We start from the raw sequence: 19,647 nt of genomic DNA, 5'->3' as shown, positions 1-19,647 counted from the left end.
GATTTAAAAGTAACAAACGAGGTGATGTTCGAAGTGAAGTGACAAGGTCACTTTCCACTTTGATGGGAGCCCCCGGGTAGTCCTCAAATGTTTTGATGGGGTATTTCATGTTGGGAGTTGGTCCTGGGCCCTTTGCTTCAGTGTTAGGGCGCCAGTTTCTTCCCCAAATGAACTGAGCTTTAAGCTGGCTTTTGTTTGACTGCAGATTATGTGTAGAAGTATAATTGACCGAAATGTTGTGAACTGTCAATATATAGCAAAGTTGCTCTGTCGTGTAGCTAAGTCATACGAACGCTTGACAAATGTTACTTGTGGTGGCAAATCATCCAGGTATTGCTGGCACCGTGTCTGTACTTATTTCTAGCGTTGCTGCTTGGTTAGACCTGATTGTGTGCAAACCTCCCCAAGATCCCCTTTGGGTGATATTATTTACAGCTCTAAAAAAAAGGCCTGGGGGAGCTCAGACTTTTGGTTTCTCTAGTGATTTCCCAGGCTGTTGTTATTGTTATTTATGATCTCTGGTTTCTTTGAATTTCAGAATTTAAATACTTCTGTGTATTATTAATGAAGTACTTAGGCCAAAATGGAACTCAAAACCACTCAGAAAAAGGTGGTGGTGTTTCATTTTTAAAAATTTAATTTTATTTATATATATTTTTTTAAATTTTATTTATTTTTTTTGGCTGCGTTGAGTCTTCGTTGCTGCACGCGGGCTTTCTCTAGTTGCGGCGAGTGGGGGCTACTCTTCGTTGTGGTGCACGGGCTTCTTATTGCGGTGGTTTCTCTTGTTGTGGAGCCCAGGCTCTAGGCGTGTGGACTTAGTTGCTCCGTGGCATGTGGGACCTTCCCAGACCAGGGATCGAACCCACGTCCCCTACGTTGGCAGGCGGATTCTTAACCACTGAATCACCAGGGAAGTCCCAGTGGTGGTGTTTTAAAGGAAAGTTAGGGGCACCCAGCATTCAGGAATTCAGAAGAGTACATTCAAGTCGGCCTTCCTTGTGTGTACGGTTGTGGGAAGTGACCCGTGATATGTGGAAGCACTTAACTTGTGGGTCATGTAACATCAGAACATGCAGTTCCCAGGTCATCCTTTACAGATCACTGAGCACATACAGGTGTGATGACCAAAGAGTAAGGAGTAAACATGTGGATGAGTTGATGTGTCGTTCAGCGGTTCTGGGCACGCTTACCTTGTGATTCAGACTTCCATGGAAGCAGAAGTCTTAATTAACCAACTAGGATCTAAAGGCTTTCCCTCTAGTGAGATACTGTGGTCACGGACACCTGGCACTTTGCTATTAGCTAAACTAATGAACGTCTCCAAAACTGTACCTAAGGGAAGGAATACTGTCTCAGCCCTTCTAGGGGTCTTCAAATACTTTGTGAGATAATACGTTCTTCATGTAGTGAAGAAATGTTCCTCCTTACAGGTTCCTTACATCAGACCACTTTAAGTGAACCGAGAGATTCTCTTTAAATTGAGAAATCTTCGTACGAGCCCCGTAATGGAACACTAAACACCCAGTTGATCTGTCACATGAATTTCTTTTTTGAATGTCAGTCGTTAAAGAATGCTTCATTTGACACTCGCCTGCATTAAGTTTAAAAATATACACATTTCTTTATATTGCTGGCCAGCAAATTAAATAAATACATTCGCATAGTTATTTGTTGTTTATGTAAGCAATGCTTGTACAAATACATTTAAAACTTTTTTTAATCATAGGGTTTTTAACATGGTTGGAAAAAATACATATTTTATGTCAAAACCTTGTTGTTGTTGTTTTTTTTTGGCACTAAATATATTTTAGTGAGTAAAGGAATATTGCTTCTCGTAATATCAAGTAAGTGTATTTAAGATTTTTTTCCCCCAGAGGACAGGCTGCTAAAAAGTGCTGGAAGGAAGCCTTACAGCAAAAAGAAACCATGTTAAACTTAAGGCTCCTAAGAGAGTACAGAAGTGAGTTTGGAAAACGATAGGTGAAAAGGGACCATTATGTGGGAGTAATCAGTCATATTCTTTTCCTTCTGGCTTTTGCCCAGTTGTGATGAACAGAAGGGCAGTCTTTTGTTGAGCAGAGACAGAAAGGGACTGGGACTTGACTAGGTATCAAGAGAGTGCTCTGGGAATATTAAAAAAGGCAGTTTAATAATTTTTGGTCTCTGAGAAGGTGTCAGAGACACGTGTCTTTTATTAACCCTTCTAAAAAGAGGCTTCTTGAGTTAGAGCTGGGCTCACGCCCACTTGGCTAGCGACCGAGTTTCTTTCCTTCCTTGCCCCTGGGTGTGGTCATGAGACTAAGTCTTCGATGATGGGAAGTGAGTGGCAGTGCTGTGTGTACTTTCTGGATCAAGTCTTTAGAAAGGAGGTGTTTGTCCTCCTCTTCTGCCTTCCCATTGGTTGGAAAATTTTAGCACCTGGAACAGCATCTTGGACCATAAATGGAAGTCATATGGTGGAGGCTCTGATGCCCACCCATCCTGGATCGTTCACTCCGATTAGCAGCATGAGAGAAAAACTTCTGTCTTACTGAAACCACCGTATTTTGGGTCTGTCTGATACAGCAGTTTAGCCTGTCCTGACCTGCATATAATGGACAGTTCTAAAACCTGGAGAAAAAGGCTTCAAAGTTATTTTAGCATTACTTTGATATGCACTGGCACTAGAAGCTGAATGCCCCTCTTGACTGGGTTGGACAACTTTTAAAGTGAATTTGAAAGTGGTTGTCTGATAGGACATGGAAGGAAAATTAAGGATTACTTTGCAAGGGAAGAGATCGATAACGCTCTGATTTAGAGGTAGCAATATATCTAGATGCTTAAGTTTCTTTAAAAATTGTTCTAAGGAACTAGTAGGCTGTGTTTTACTCTTTACTTTAACTAGGAACTCAGCACATCTATGTGATTAGCTGTTACTCTCTCTGTAAATCTTGCTCTAAGACAAGACGTATTTTACTTTCTATGTATAGTAATGAGGAACGATAATGCTCATGTTTTCTTAACTTGAGAAGATATATATTTTATGATAGCTTACCTAAATTGTAGACATTAAAGGCAACTTGGAAGGAACTACAGTCTTAGACTTGCTTGCCTTCCCAATGTAGACATAAAGGTGTTTTTTTAAATCATTAGCTTTTATTAAATATCTTAGTTTTTTGGTCCGGGTAGCCAACATTTGGTAAGGTGACTGATACATAAAAAGAAATAGCTTCTCACTCTTCTGTCAGTAATTTATTGGGAATGGGGAGAAATATTATATTTGCAGGTGACAAAACCTGAAAGTCCTTGGAAGTAGTTTTTAGCAAGAAAAGCAGCAGATTTATTTGATAAAATCGGTGGTTCAATACAGTGGAAAAGATGGATTAGTGAACAGACTGTGCTGGCACAATTAACTCTTCATCTGGAATTAACGAAAATCTTAAAACTTGAAAAAATAACTTTCAGATGGATTAAAGACTTAAATTTTTTTAATTTTATTGATGTATTTTTAATAGATCTTTATTGGAGTATAATTGCTCCACAATACTCTGTTAGTTTCTGTTGTACACCAAAGTGAATCAGCCCTATGCATATTCATGTCCCGATATCCCCTCCCTCTTGAGCCTCCCTCCCACCCTCCCTATCCCACCCCTCTAGATCATCCAAAACACTGAGCTGATCTCCCTGGGCTATGCTGCTGCTTCCCACTAGCTTTCTGTTTTACATTCGGTAGTGTATATATGTCGATGCTACTCTCACTTCGCCCAGCTTCCCCCTCCCACCCTTTGTCCTCAAGTCCATTCTGTATGTCTACGTCTTTATTCCTGCCCTGCAACTAGGTTCATCAGTACCATTTTTTTTTTTTAGATTCCATATATATGCGTTAGCATACAGTATTTGTTTTTCTCTTTCTGACTTACTTTTCAGTCTGTATGACAGACTCTAGGTCCATCCACCTCCCTACAAATAACTCAATTTCATATTAAAGACTTAAATTTAAAAGAGAAAACAAGTAAATCTTAAAGAAAAGCTGAGAGACTCCATGTACAATTTCAGGGATTGGGGAAACCTTATCAAAGGCTATAAATTCATAGTCTGGTGAAGAAAAAAAGATAGATATACTGGACTACACACAAACATAAATAATTCAATGGCAGAAGATCCCCTAAGCAAAGTCAGTAGAGATGCCGTAGATTTGGAGAGATGACTGGGGTTGATGTCCATAATAGCCGAGTTCTTAAATATTTGACAAGCCATCCAGAAAAAACTGGGCGAGACATATTCTCAGGGGTAATTTACAAGAGAGCAAATCCAAATTGCCAACAAACCTGTGAAATAATGTTCAAAGTTTAGCAGTTAGAGAAATACTAACTGAAGTAACAATGATATGTCACTGTATTAGTTTCCTCCTGCTGCATGACACGTTACCACAAAACAGAAACACAGTTCTAATCTGAGTCAGTTTCCACGTGTTAGGAGTCAGGCATGGCTTAGCGGGGTCCTCTGCTCAGGGTCTTGGAAGGATATAAACAACTGTGGCCATCTTTTCTTTTTCTTTTTTTTAGAAATAGGTGTTGGCAACCATGATCCTTTCTGGAGTTCAGGGTCCTTTTCCAGGCTCACATGATGGTGGGCAGAATTTGATTCCTGCGGCTGTAGAACTGAGGCCCTCCATGTTCTTGCTGGCTTTCAGCCGGGGTCACTCTCATATCTTAGAGGAACCCACAGCTCCCTGCCACGTGGCCCCCTCACAACATGGCATCTTAGTCCTTTAAAATCAGCACGCGAGTCTCTGGCTCCAGTCTGCTGATAATGGAACATAATCATCATAATTATAACACCGTTGGCATATTTTTTGAAATAGAAGCAAGTTGCAGGTCCTGCCCACACTCAAATGATGTGACTCATTGGGGGTCATTTTAGAATTTTTCTTACCACAGTCACTTCGCATCCATTAAACTGGAAATGATTTTGATTTTTTAAATTTCTTTTGATTTTTATTTATTTGGCTGTGTCAGGTCTTAGTTGCGGCATGCAGGATCTTCATTGAGGCATGTGGGATCTTTTGTTGCGGCGTGTGGTCTCTTTGTTGCAGCACATGGGCTTCTCTCTAGCTGTGGCGCGCGGGCTCCAGAGCACATGGGCTCGGTAGTTTGCAGCACGCAGGCTCTCTGGTTGAGGCGCGTGAGCTCAGTAGTTGTGGCCCACGAGCTTAGTTGCCACGTGACATGTGGGATCTTAGTTCCCCGACCAGGATCGAACCCGCGTCCCCTGCATTGGAAGGCGGATTCTTAACCACCGGACCACCAGGGAAGTCCCCTGGAAATGATTTTTAAAAAAGCATTTATTGCTGGGAGTGGGCAAGAGATATGTGTAGGAAAGGGAACTTCTATCCATGACCATTAGAAAGGAGAGTTGTAGCCCTTAAATAAAGTATCTCTTAAAAACAGATAAACTTTTTGACCCAGTAAATCTAAAGCCTCCAGTATCCAGTGACATATGATATAACATTTATTGCAGCATTATTAGCAGTGACATAAAGCTGGAAGCAGAGTGAATGCCCATCAGTAGGGGGAGTGGTTGGATAGAGCATGCTACACCATGGAGTATTCTACTCCTTTACAAAATTAGCTAAGTACCAAGTGGCTTGGGGGGATTTCCTAGAGGTATTGTTGAGTGAGATAGGCTAGATGGAAAAAAAAAAATCTAATTCTCTGGGTGGGGGGGACAGTATCAACTCGCTTGTATACACATTTTTGTGTCTGGTTGTAAAGAAAAATATGAAGTGGTATATACTAGATATTTTTAACATGGGGGAGGCAGTTGTTAAGGATGGAAACAGGGTGCCAAGCAAAAGGAGAAAAGGAAACTTCCTCTTCCCACAAGTCTGATATGTGTGGTCACATTTGCATATTTATGTAAAACTTTGTTTCTCTGTGTAACTGATATTTAAAAAATACGATGCCCTTAAAATTGACTAATACATGGGAATATTTCCGTTTCTTTGTATAGAACTTTCACAGTAGATAATGAATATTTACAGAGTGTTTCATTTAGCTTTTATATGTTTTCCGTTGTCAAAATGTAATTATCTTAAAGTCAATAACTGTCATTTAGCTGCCTTGAGTACAGAACAGTGTAGCGGGAAAAGATCAGGGGCTGGGGGGGTCTGGAAATAAGGAATAGATATTGTTTAGACATTTTTTTCTGTTTTTTTTAGCTCTACTAGGATTTAAGCAAATACATAGCTCTTAATAAAACTGTGACGTCTAGTTAAAAAGTTGTTTCTATGTCCAGAGTTAAATAACTTTTTATTTCAGCTTCTGTAATCCAAGTTATAATTTTGACGAATCTTCTGCAATGGGGGTTTTACAGCACGTAATGGAACTAATTTTTAAATGCATTTTATTCTAGTGTGTTTTTCTGAAGAAGAGAAATATCAGCTGCGGAAATTTGTCAATAAATCTTACCTGCTGGACAAGAGAGCCTGTCGTCAAGTGTACTACAGTTTGATTGATATCCTTCTGGCATATTGCTATGAAACTCGTGTCACCGAAGGAGAGAAGAATGTAAGTGCATGTGTGTCTGTGCAGGTTGGCATAGACTGTTCTATGGAGTAAACTGCATTAATGTCATGAGTAAGACCAGTCATGATTAGTTACTTAGTGATGCTCTGGGCGGAGGTGCACAGGTGTGTTGGTGATGGGTACCAATAATGTTTTTATTTGGTCTTTTTTTTCTTCTCTCTTGGCTTTAGTCTCTGCCAAATAGCAGAGTATGGAAGTAAAGCTGAGGGTAGAGAAAAAGGATATCCTGAGCTCTCATCTCTTTTAGGAGATGAACTGACCAAATGAGAGGGCTGTTGCTACATGACACTTGACATTGGCAAGGGGTAAACTTTACTATAACCATTTCTAGTCTTTCTCCGACCTGTCCGTTAACAGACGTAAGGTATAGTATTTTATAAAGAAAGGAATGTGAAGCGTTTATCTGCAGGTGTTCCTCAATTGTTTTTTTTTTTTTGCGGTACGTGGGCCTCTCACTATTGTGGCCTCTCCCGTTGCGGAGCACAGGCTCCGGACACACAGGCTCAGTGGCCATGGCTCACGGGCCCAGCCGCTCCACGGCATGTGGGATCTTCCCGGACCGGGGCACAAACCCGCGTCCCCTGCATCGACAGGCGGACTCTCAACTACTGCGCCACCAGGGAAGCCCTCAATTTAAATAGTGTGTGTACTTCTGAAAAATTGTATATAAATCAGATTTTAAAAACGTGGATTGTATCTTTTTGGTATTCGGTGAAATCCTATTGTAAAAGTAAATCCTTTTGTAAAGTATGTTGTTTCTTAAATGATCTTTTTTTAAAAATATAGACTATACTGTATCTCTTCTTAAACCACACTTGATTTTGTAAATGAAGAGCTAAACTTTCTCACCTATGTCACTGATTGCATATATTTAAAACAAGGCTGGAAAACAAAACAAAACAAAACAAAAAAACTTTGCAGTTAATGTGTCCCTGCATCTGTGTATAGTAGTCTTTGCTCAAGGGATTATTTTTGAGCTGTGCATATGCTTCCCTGTTTTTCATTTATTTATTTTATTAAAAAATTTTTTCAGTTGGAGTAAAAGTTGATTTACAGTGTTTCAGGTTTACAACATACTGATTCAGTATTTTTATACATTTTATTCCATTTAAAGTTATAAAATATTGGCCATATTTCCCTGTGCTGTACACTATCTTTTTGTATTTATTTTATACATTGTAGTTTGTACCTGTTAATCTCCTACCCCATCATGCCCCTCCCCCTCCCTCTTTTTAAATTACACAAATAATTCATATCATTGTAAAGAAAAATACACATAGGAAGAAAATAATTAAGATTTCCTGTCATCTCAGCCATCGGAGGTAGCCACACTTACAAGGTGATGTTTCTCTCCTAGGCTTCTTTCGTTGTGTATGTGTATTTACATTGGGTTATAATGTATATACTATTATTTAACCTGCTTTTCTCACTCACCATCATAGCATGAGCATAGTGTTAGGATAAGGATTTGATATGGGCCAAACGTTTTGCTGCTGGGATTCTGAAAATTTCAAAGGTGACTTTTGAGATTTGGATTTGTCTCCAAAATGAATATTAATGAGCGTAACAAGGGCATACTATAACTGAAAATGGGTTTTGTTTCCGCTCATCTTTTTAGAATACCATAATCAGCGAAAATGTTTTCGTTGACAAAAAAGTGCTTCATATTGCTTGAGAAGATGAGTGAGAGTGTTTAGTTATGCTCGATATAACTTCGCATTTTTGATTTGATTCTTGGATTCACATATTTGAAATCATGAAGCCTTGCAACTTCAGAATCTTCTCTAGAATGCACTTATTCTTACAGGCATTCTCTGAAAGGCCAGATTCTTGAGCAGCTATCTAAGTGCCAGAAAGAGCACTTCAACATTATCTTTGAGTCTTTTGGTAGATTATTTATAGCATATTTGGGAGGCAGGTAACCTAGTTGAGAAGGACAGAAAGTGAGCACGCATTGCTCTGCTTTAGTTTCAAAGTCCTTGCTTATGTGTTCTTGTGTTCTGGTACTCTTACCAGTGCAACAGCTTTCCTTTATAAATTTGCAAGGAAAGTAGACCGAAACTTGCCTTTGATCTCCTTGACATCAGTAAAGCCATTATTTCCCTGCAGTCATAGATGCTTCTTAGGTTTTACATATGTCAATACTATTTATATACTAGTTGAATAAGTGGATATATTTGCTTTAGTTTTGAATGACTTTACCTCTAACGTGACACTATCCTTTTCTTCAAAACAAATAAAGGTTGAATCCGCGTGGAATATCAGAAAACTAAGTCCAACCCTCTGCTGGTTTGAGGTATGATTGTCAGTTGCAGTTGTTTAGATTTTGTTTGTTCAGAGTTATTTTTTTGTTGTTATTAGCTCATTTGGGGTAATTCAAGCAATTCCTTAACTTTTTAAAAGTGATAGCTTTATTGTACAAAGTTTTTTTCCATCTTTTTAATAAAACTGATTTTATTTGTTACTTGTACTTTAATCATAGTACACTAATAAGGCCAGCTGTAGGGTATCTTGGAAGTTTGGAGAAGGAATGGGTATACTGTCCATTGCAGGAAGATGTTAGGTTGAGTTTGAGGCATGTATGTAAGTCGGCATATATTGGGGTTCAGAGCTCAAAGATGGGCAGAAAACCTAGGTGATACTACTATTAAGTGTCACTTACCACCAGAAGCTGTGCTAATAAGGCTTTTGTGTATATTACTTCACCTATTCCTTTCTATTGAAGTGTGTGAGATAGAATTATTGGTATTTTACAGATGAGGAAACATAGATCATATAGCTTAAATAACTTATCCTGGGTCCTACAGTTAGTATGTTTAGATCTGATAACTCTTATAATAGAGTAATAATTGCTTTTATATCTGTTTTGTAGAAAATAGTTGTGTAGAGCTCACCAAATATAGCAAAGAATGTTATCTTTAAATTTACTAGTTTTGGGACTTCCCTGGTGGTCCAGTGGGTAAGACTCCGCGCTCCCAATGCAGGGGGCCCGGGTTCAATCCCTGGTCGGGGAACTAGATCCTGCATGCATGCCACAACTAAGAGTTTGTATGCCGCAACTACGAAGTCCGCATACCACAGCTAAGAGTCTGCATGCTGCAACTAAGACCCGGTGCAGCCTAAATAGATATTTTAAAAAATAAAATAAATTTACTAATTTTGAACACACTGTTGTCCATCAAAGCAGAAGCTTTAAAACAGTGTTTATTTAAACAGTTGATCATTGCATCATCTATTAAGGCAGCTAGTTTTGTTTCTGTTTTTTTTCCAGTTTGAATCCTAGACAGTGTACAGTTTAAGTTGGAAAATCAAAGTTGTTTCATGGCATCACTTTATTCAAATAATAGATAACATGTAAACAGGAACTGAAGCACTTAACTTTAGCAAAGAATCTTGCTATTCATGAATGTCCATGAACCAACAGCTTGACCAGTGTCCTCTGCTGGGAGCTTGATGGAGAGTCAGGATCCCATTCCAGACCCTCTGAGTTAGAATCTTTAGCAAGATCTCCAGGAGTTCATATGCATGTTTAAGATGGAGAAGTGCTGTTCTCCAGACTTCCCTTGAGTTCTACATATTTCCATAATCAGCATATAATGGAGAAGCTGGCTTTCGTAATAATTGCATTGATTATTCCAATATTGAAAACAAAGTAGTTGGGGACTAGATAATTTCATAGTTTAGTTATAAAAGTCTGCATGAAGAGATCCACCTATTTATGATTTTATTTTGACATTTTTATTGCTTTTGAGATAACTTAGAATTGCCAGGCATGTAACTAGCTCTGTCAAACTTCTATAAATGTTTAGTTTTTTGCCAGAATATTTTAGAAATTCATCATTCCTTTTTAGATATAAAGTATCCTCTGTTGGGTACTCAGTATTCATAATCAGATCACTCATTTGTTAAGGATGAAAATACATGGAAGTGATGTATACTCCCTTACTTTTAATTTTATATTTTAATTTTTATATGTGGGTTACATTTTTAATGCATTTTTAATCAAAACCGAATTAAAAAACAATTTTGTAGAAAATTGCCTTTGTTTAGTGTTTTTGGTAAGTTTTGCATTGTTAATGGTATCATTACCATTAACCATTACCATTCAGGATAAAGCCTTTTTTCCAGAAATGAGTAGTTTTCTCTTTGAAAAGTGAAAGCAAATTACTGAAGTAAATACCATGTATTACTCATGCCTAAAGCAAAAAAACGCAAAAAAAAGCAAAAAATCAAAAGAGGGGGAAGGGGGAACTGAGAACACACTTCACTAAAGAGTTCTATATTTTTCATCTGCATTATCTCGAATGGTCCTAAAAGACAAAAACATGAAACATATATCATTTAGAAATGTCTTTTATGTGCATCTGTATTTTGTTAGTGCCATGTGTTTTACATTCATATTGGTAATTCTTAAAAGACTTTTTAAAACTTTCCTGCTACGTATGTGATTTCTAAGGAGCATTTGTGATACGTTGATAAAGTATGAGAAATTACAAAGACTGAGATAAAAATTTTATTGTAAGGTTTACAGAAAGAGTCTCACTTCATGGCTTTGTATTTGTCTTCCACTTGGCTTCATGTTGATCCAAACTTAGTTTTTAATTGAGAATAGTTTTACATTTCATTGTGTGCTTTTGTTTTGTGTAATATGGAAACGATTACTCATTTAAATGATACTTCACAGACTTGGACTAATGTTCATGAAATCCTGGTGTCTTTTGGAAGAAGAGTTTTGTGCTATCCACTTTACCGCCATTTCAAGCTGGTGATGCAAGCCTACAGAGACACTATAAAGATGTTGCAGCTAGGTAAGATGTTATTATGCTTGCAAATTTGAGAGTGAAAAGTTAAAGACTTTTAGTCTGTGAGGCTATAATCATGATTTTTGCTTTTTTTTTTTCCCATACAAAAAGAAGTAATGAAAATCATCCCATCCAACCCCTTTTCCTCCCAGGTATTGTATAAAGTAATAGTCCCTCCATATAGGTGTATAATCACACAGAGAAGTATGGTACTCTTTTCAGAGAGGAGTAGGAAGGGTAAATAGAGACAGTTTTCCAAACCATCTTGTGTTATAGTAGATTGTAACGTGCAGTATTTCTGTGTCATTCAGATGCCTATAATTTTCTAGGCATTATTCTAGGATTGTGGGTATAATAATAAATAAGTTCCCTGCTCCTATGAAGTTTATGGTTTTGCCAGGGTGACGGTTGGTAAGTAAGTAAGCAATTCCAACATTGAGTGAAAAGTTCTCTGCTGGGGGAAGGAGAGTGATCATAGGAGGGGGCATGGAACCTGGACTTGGGAGATCAGGAAAGGCTTTGCAAAGAAAGCACAGCTACTCTGAGGACTTTTGACTATTGCTATATCAAACCCGAAAAGACAGATATTTGCTATTTTTAAGGATGTGGCAAATTCTAAGCTCTGAAACAAATTCCGAAGTGCCTATAACAGCATCATTGGATTAAGTATATAGTTTCCAAGGTGATGACTTTGAAGGGGCGACATCCACTTGCATGTCTTAATTCTGGCACATTTATTCAAAAGTCACTTGCTGTACTTTATGGTCGTTTCTTGTATTTTTCCTCCGAGAGTCTTATTTCTTTGTCCTTAGATAAAAATGCTTCTGGGGGTTTAGTTTTCAGACTTGAGGATAAGAAGGAGAAAGAAAGGAAGAAGTTCTTTCCTTTATATCTAGGTGACTTCATTGGCCTAACGGGAAGAATCCCATCTCTAATGTTTTGTCCCTCCTAGAGGTTTATCTCGGTTTTTCTTTGACTTCTGTGTAACCTATAGTCTTCTTGCTCTGGGGGAAAAAGTCATGTTTGAAGTAGATTCTTTCAAAGTAGATAATAATTGTAAAAGTGAATCATAGTTAAATGGAAGATACTTTTTTATTAATCCTGTTGGTTCAGACTGGCCGTATTTTATTTTAAAGGATTGTTGATTATAGGACAGCAGAGCTACTACCTTTGAGGAATCTGTCTTCTTTAACAGTGGGAAACAAACTGCTTTTTTTTTTTTTGCATGTTCTTTCTTCTTGCCTTCTGTCCAGGATATTTTTTGAACTGCAAAAATTACCTTGAAAAATTAATCTACTGTAAATGACTGATTGTTGAACTTGAGTTACATCACAGTTAATTTCTTGTTTAGGTCATGCTAGATTATCTGCGCATTATTCATAGATTTAAACAGTGAGAATGCAGTTGGTGATTATCTTGTTATATCGTGGCTTCGAGATGGAAAACTGGCAAAACCCCCATGTGCATGTGCGTGCACACACACGCGTGCACACACACCCTCTTACTTGTTACTTTTCATTCTGGGAAATAATCTAGTTCTCTGCATTTTTATTTGAAAAGTAAGCAGTTCTGTGATTCATAACCAAAAATAAATTTGATTGCCTTGACTTACACTGTAGTCAATTACTCAGAGTTTTAGTAGGTTGAAATTGAAAATTTAGACTTAACTTTCCATCATTATCTATCTGACAAAAAATAGGCTTATCAGCTGTGTTGTAATAGCAACAGAAAACCTGAGGTAGCGCGCTGAAAATGAATACCAACCCTCTATAAATCATGCACAGTATGTTCTGTGGCTAATTTAGGTTGTGGCTCGTTAGCGCTGAAACAGAGAGCTGGATTGTCTAGAGTTCACACCATAAGCTAAGGGGATGGCAAGTTCTGGATGAGGATTGAAACCTTTGTTCATACAGGTGGGTGACACTGGGATGCCTTTAATGCCATGGAAGAGTCTCAGTTGTTTAGACACCTTATAATTTAAGTGCAGGTAGCTCTGGTTTGGCATTTAATGTTTTCCAAGAATGAATTCGTGCCTACTTATAATTCAAAAGAGTGATCACACTTTTATTATAAAGGTCAGTATAGTGCTTCCATAGTTGAAAGTAATAAATAAGTCTTGCCCCAGAAGAAATACCAACCTCAAGTGAAACACGCTTCCAGAACCAATGAAGGAAGGCTGGTGTCAGAATCCACAGAAGGTTGACTGAGAGCTAAGTTTTTAAACAGCCATGACTTGGCTTTACGTGACTTCACAGAGGCCTTTACAAAGATTCTTTACTGGGCCTTCGGCTATTTTCAATTTTCCATTCTCTCTGCTGTACCTTCCCCACCCCGGAAGACTGTACATTCATCTCACTGTTACCGTATGTCTCGCTCAAATTCCTGCAAGGCCAGATAACCTACTTTGTCCCTGTAAGTGTTATTTTAGTGCTTAACATAGGGCCTTGCATGTGGAATTGCGCTCCCTGAATTGATATTCTTGGGGCACATGATCACCCCCATTTTTTCTATCTGTTCCTGTCTCTTTAGCAATTTTCACTTCCTCCTCCTTGTTCCATTCTTTGGGGAAGAGTGGGAAGAATCCTTCATGGAAGCATCACTTAGGTGCTGTTACTCACTGAAAAATCAATGAACAAAAGGAATCAAAAGAGAGCAGCTTTTCTAATATGTTTTAAGAAATTTTATTCTCTTTAGAAGTGACATAGTTTAGTATTTGATTATACATTGTTTATACAACTTACCGTTTGTACTCCGGTCTACGTTTCATTCAGCTTTCTAAAGGGATTCTCTACTCTTCTTTTATACTCTTGTGCCGCTGTTGAACATATAATGTAACTGTTAGATTGAAAGGGCTAAACTTCAAGGGGTAAAAGGGGAAAAACTTAATTTTTTCTCCCCGTTCCTCCCTTTGAGCTCATTCTGTGGAGTCTTTCTTTGATTGTTTCTGGATGGAATATGTATCCTATAAATATCACATCACACACGTATATCCTATAATATATGATATTCTGTAACTTTTTCTATTGCTTTAGATTATAAGAGGAGTCTGATTTCAGTACTCAAAGTGTTTCCTTTGAACTTGATTAAAAAAATAAATCTTGCCTTCCCCAGCTCGGGCCTGCGTCAGGTTGGGAAGCCAGCAGTGGCGAGGGGCCCGTTGCCCTGCTGCAGAGCACTGCTTGCTTCCAGAGCTGCCCTCCACTCGGCCGCGGGCTGTTCCTTCATGCTTCTCCCTGGGGGCCTGTGATCAGGTTCGGGTCAGACACCAGGCTTTATATCCCCACAGCTTCCGGGCCAGGTAGGTTACGTTCTCCAGGGTTCCCCCACAAAACCCCCTTTCTCTTGGGGGTTTAAGGTGGTAGGAAAGTACCTTCTCCTCTTCCTCCTGAGTGGTGGTAGAAACCCCATAGCGCTCCAGCGACCTTATCCGAAGAGACTTTCTGGACCTTTTTACACTTAAATTCCCAGTGGTGAATATTGTTCTAAGGGGTCATAAATCAGTTTTTGGTTAGTGTCTCTACAAGCTTAGCCCAGAGGGTTTTAGCATGTCTTGTTACTATATGGGAACACTCGATATCTCTTTTGTCCTTTGTGAGCCTTATTGGAAGTGAGTCAGAGAGAGTCCTGCCTTAACGTGCTAGCACAGTAGGCATTCTAGCTGCAGCGCCCTGTTGACTCCTTTCTGTGTGCCAGCGCTAGGCTCAGTTCCTCATTTCATCCACACTGTCTTCCTGAGAAGTCGGGATTTCTGTCTCCATTTTGCAGGTAGAAGACAAGCTCAAGGAAGTTCACTCTACTTGCCCAGGGTTACCCAGCTAGGAGTTGGCGGAGCCTGGACTGGACGCCTGGTCTGTCTGACTCAAAGTCTGTGCCCTTTGAAGTGTTGAAATAGTTATAGTAAAGGAAATTATATGAAGCCAGGATTCACTTCACAATAATCCACAGTGGGTCGGGGGAAAGTGGGCAGGGTGTGGAGGAAACAAGGCTGGCCACGAGTTGGTACTTGCTGAAGCTGGGTGATGAGTACTTGGGGGTTCACCGTCCTGTGGTCTCTCTTTGTACATGTTGTGATCTTTGTTTATTTAAGTCTGGACTCTTAACCCCTATTCACCATTTTGTAGAAAATATTATACTTTTTGTTCAGACAGTTGTATAAATTTTTTTGGCTAATGAAAACACACATTTGAAGGTATTATTATTATTATTTCTGGTTCTGTTTTGTTTTTAGGGCTAAACAGAAACCTGCCTTTCCATGAACATTTGGGGTCTGATGCCTAGTGGCTGCATGGCAGACCATAACCTAAGAAACAGGCTTCTGAAGATTAGTTATTGTTACCAAGTAAAAACTGGCATTACTTCATACAATTAATAACCCTTACATATTAGTCTCACTGGGCTCAATAATCAATTTTTCAGAAATGACTGCTTTACTAACCTCCTCTGTAGATAGTTGCAATAACACAATCAATGTGAAAGAAAAGAACCACAGCACAGGACTTGGGGGCTGATCTTTTCCTTTAAGGAAAATGATAGTTCAAGAAACTGAGCTATGGCCAGTATGTTGTGTGAGCTCTGAGTCCTCACGCAACCTGGAAGATGAGTTTGTTTTTAGTGTTTGAATTCTATTTAGTCAAAAGTCCAAATGCTGCTTTTTAATTGAATTGTAAAGATTACTCTAACTTGAAAACTAGAAGATGAAATCACTAGGAGTTTTCGGTGTTGACATTCATCTGTATTTCATTTTTGTGGCTTCTCTATTAGGGACATTTTAAGGAACCATTAGACCTTTTAGTTTTTCCTCAAGTGCATTATGTAAAATGATTTTGAGGGTTATTCAACAAGTGTTGGTTGAGCACTTGCTATGTGAAGGTGCTGAGCTGGGTCTGAAGATCCAGGAGCGAGCAGGAAGGATGCGACTCGCACTCAGAGAACTTAAAATTCTAATGGGGGCCCTGGAATAACACAGCTACCAGGTTTAAAAAAAAAATTACATTCGTAATAAGTAGCTCAAAGCAGAAATACAGCGGGCGAAAACATAAAGCCAGGAAAATTGGCTGAGCTTTAAGTCACGTAAGACATTTAACCTCCTACAGAGGGGAGCTTCTGCCTTATTTGACTTCAGATTATCGGCTCCTCAATTTCCTGTTGCTCTGAAGTACTTGTACATTGGTTGATGCGTCCATCTATTTATTCATTCAGTAGGTATTTTGTCAGTACCTACTAAAAAGCTATTTATTACGTACAAAGCGCCCTGTACATACGAAGAGCAGCAGAAAGCTGAATTAGATTCCTGTACTGTGTTTGGGAGCACCTGCGTGAGTAGGGGAGCTAAGATGTCCATCACAAATGTAAAATCCAGGGTAGGCAGTGGTGAGCACCTTACACGAAATGCCAGCTAAGTAGTTCAAAACAGGGAGAGGTGACATTTCATTGGGGATCAGAGGAAGCTTCATTTGGGACATGAGATTTGAATTGGCACTTGAAGGGTGGGTAGTACTGGACATAGGAGTAGGAGAAGTGTTCTAAATATTGTGAGTGCGGGGCATGAGGCAGTTCATAGAGGAGCATGATTTCATCAGTGAAACTTGGGAGTTACAGGCTCTCTGACCCTGAGATTTGCTCTGCAGCCTCTAAAACTAGTTGACAGTTCCTTTCCTACCTGAGTCAGCTGGTCTCCAGAATTGATTTCTCTGCTTCCCTAATATGATCACTTAATTCCCTGCTCCCCAGCCAGGAGATGATAATTCTTTCTGTGTTCTTCTTCATTCTAAATTGTGCTTGAACTTTTCATTTCCTAGTCAATTCCCCATCACAAAATGTCTCAAAGAATGGAACAACCGTAGTGCTTTCAGGAAATTTCAGTAGCGTGGAATTCAGATCAAATATTGAAGTACTTTTGGTACCTGCTTTTGCTGACTGCTTACTTGCATACCAGCTAACCTAAGAAAGGAGGGGCTTCTGAGCCCTGGTGCGTGGGAGCTGCAGCTGGAACGTGTGTGGGAAAGAGGAGGACTCTGCTGGGAGGTCCCCATGTGCCAGTCTTTGGCCTCACTCTCCTGGGTTTCTTCCACCAGGCAAAGCAGATTTCTTTTACTCACACCTCTTCATCAGAGCCTAAATCTGGGTTCCCAGTCTTAAATTGGCACCTTCTTGGTATCTATCTGTATTATTTACCCCCAGAGCATTTGTGGGTTTATACATACACTTTTGTATGGAAGGATGCTGTGTATGTGCATAAACATTAAAGGGAGCAAAATCAAATTCCGATCAACTCCATAGACACTTGTTTCCTCTAAGGAGCCTGTTAATCTCTGAAATTTTTTTCGATTGCTCACGTCGTAATCTCTGGGTTATTACATTTGTATAAAACATTCTTTGTTCCCTTAAAATACTCTCTAGGGGGCAGCATTTCCTGTATGGTTTACAAATGCCTTTTAATTGCCACAGATGATTAAGATCTTATGGTTATTCTGCTCCAAAAAAATCACTTAAAGTATCTTACGGGTGGGTGATGGCTCAAAATCCACTGCTGATCTCTTAAATATTTACATATATGTGTGTGCGTGTATAGATATAGATATATACGCATATATATATACATATATCCAATTTAAATCTACATTGTATTTCCTGTACTATTTATATAAGATTTTTTGTTAATTTCTGCAGTTTCTGAGCTGAGTGGTGTAAAAGAACCCCCAGGAGGTTAGTTACATGGTTTGATATTATGGCTTTTAAAAAAGCTTCTCTGGGGGCTTCCCTGGTGGCGCAGTGGTTGGGAGTCCGCCTGCCGATGCAGGGGACACGGGTTCGTGTCCCGGTCTGGGAAGATCCCACATGCCGCAGAGCGGCTGGGCCCGTGAGCCATGGCCGCTGAGCCTGCGTGTCCGGAGCCTTGTGCTCCGCAACGGGAGAGGCCACAGCAGTGAGAGGCCCACGTACCGCAAAAAAAAAAAAAAAAAAACTTCTCTGGTTAGTGCCTCTTTTAATAAATCTAAAGTCAGTTTAGAGATATTTTTTATTGATCTATTTTTTTTAAGGAAGTAACTAAGTTTACGTTCTTTAAGTAAGCGGATAAAGGCAGGAAAATGTATATATTTAAGACAAATTTGGGAGAACAAAGAGAAAATATTTTATTTACCCTAATGAGTGAAAGTCCTGTTGCATGGTGATACTGAGACCTAGATGAAGTAAGTTGAATAATACTTTATATGTCAAATGGAAATCATGGAAGAATCCTATTTTTGCAAGTTAGGGTTTCTTTCAATAGGAATTAATACTGAAAAGTAACAAGCAAGCAGATATTTATTCAACAGACACAGATCAAATCCCTTCTCAGTGCAAGGCATTAAAGGAGAATCATCAAAGAGTTATGAGACTATATATGACTTGACCTTGGCTCTTGAGTTTATTGTGTAACAGGAATGATAAGACAAAAGATAGTATACAAAATATAAGGATTTGTAATATACAAAGGAGAAAAATCCCTTAAGAAAATACCTTAACTACCACCCACAGGCCAAATCCGTGCTGTATGACTTGTGAGTTAAAAATGCTTTTTACGTCTTCAAATGTTGAAAAAAAATCAAAAGGAAAATAGTATTTCATGACACATTTAAATTATATGAACTTCAAATTTTGGTGCCCAGAAATAAAGCTTTATTGGAACACAGTCATCCTCCTTCACTTGGGTATTGTTTATGGCTGCTTTTGTGATACAGTGGCAGAGTTGAGTAGTTGCAACAGATTATGTGGCCTGCAAAGGCAAAATATTTACTCTCTGACTCTTCAGAGAAAAAATGTGCCTCCCCTTGCTATAGGTATACCTGAAGTTGGCCCTCGAACAACGTGGGTTTGATCACGGGCAGGTCCACTCCTAGGTGGATTTTTTTCCGTAGGAAACACTGTAGTGCTACAGTGTCTGTGGTTGGTTGAATCTGTGGATGGGGTGGAACTGCAGATACAGAGGCTGCCTATAAGTTACATGCGGATTAATCCCTTCGTTGTTCAAGGGTCAGCTGTGTACGGGATTGGAGGGGAGCCCTCTCCGAGTGAGCCAAAGTCTTTGGCTGCCTTCCGTTCCAGGTAGTAGCCAGTGTTGAAGGGGATCCTGTCAGCTGTTTCTGTCCTCCCCACAGGATGAGACAGACCTGAACTAGTTTGTTCCTGTTAGAGTAGGTCCTTCAACATTAGGAGAAACAGAGATGCCTGCTTGGCCAAGCAGGCGAATGAATGAGGGTGGCAGAGTTGAAGAAACATGGGAGCAATGAGGCCTG

At 39.2% G+C, this 19,647-nt stretch overlaps 1 protein-coding gene across 1 annotated transcript in view; it reads left to right on the top strand.

The window, feature by feature from the left end:
- SHQ1 (SHQ1, H/ACA ribonucleoprotein assembly factor) overlaps nucleotides 1-19,647 on the top strand; it is an 89,771-nt gene that overhangs the window by 25,060 nt on the left and 45,064 nt on the right. Inside the window, 3 exon segments of the mRNA XM_027121402.1 lie at nucleotides 6,397-6,551; nucleotides 8,812-8,865; nucleotides 11,254-11,377. Of these exon segments, the coding sequence (XP_026977203.1) occupies nucleotides 6,397-6,551; nucleotides 8,812-8,865; nucleotides 11,254-11,377 (333 nt within the window).

This window comes from Aethalodelphis obliquidens, unplaced genomic scaffold, assembly GCF_003676395.1.
Source record: "Aethalodelphis obliquidens isolate GAN/ISIS:26980383/991018 unplaced genomic scaffold, ASM367639v1 scaffold22, whole genome shotgun sequence".
Classification (NCBI taxonomy): domain Eukaryota; kingdom Metazoa; phylum Chordata; class Mammalia; order Artiodactyla; family Delphinidae; genus Aethalodelphis; species Aethalodelphis obliquidens.
This window is presented reverse-complemented; position numbering and strand designations above follow the sequence as displayed.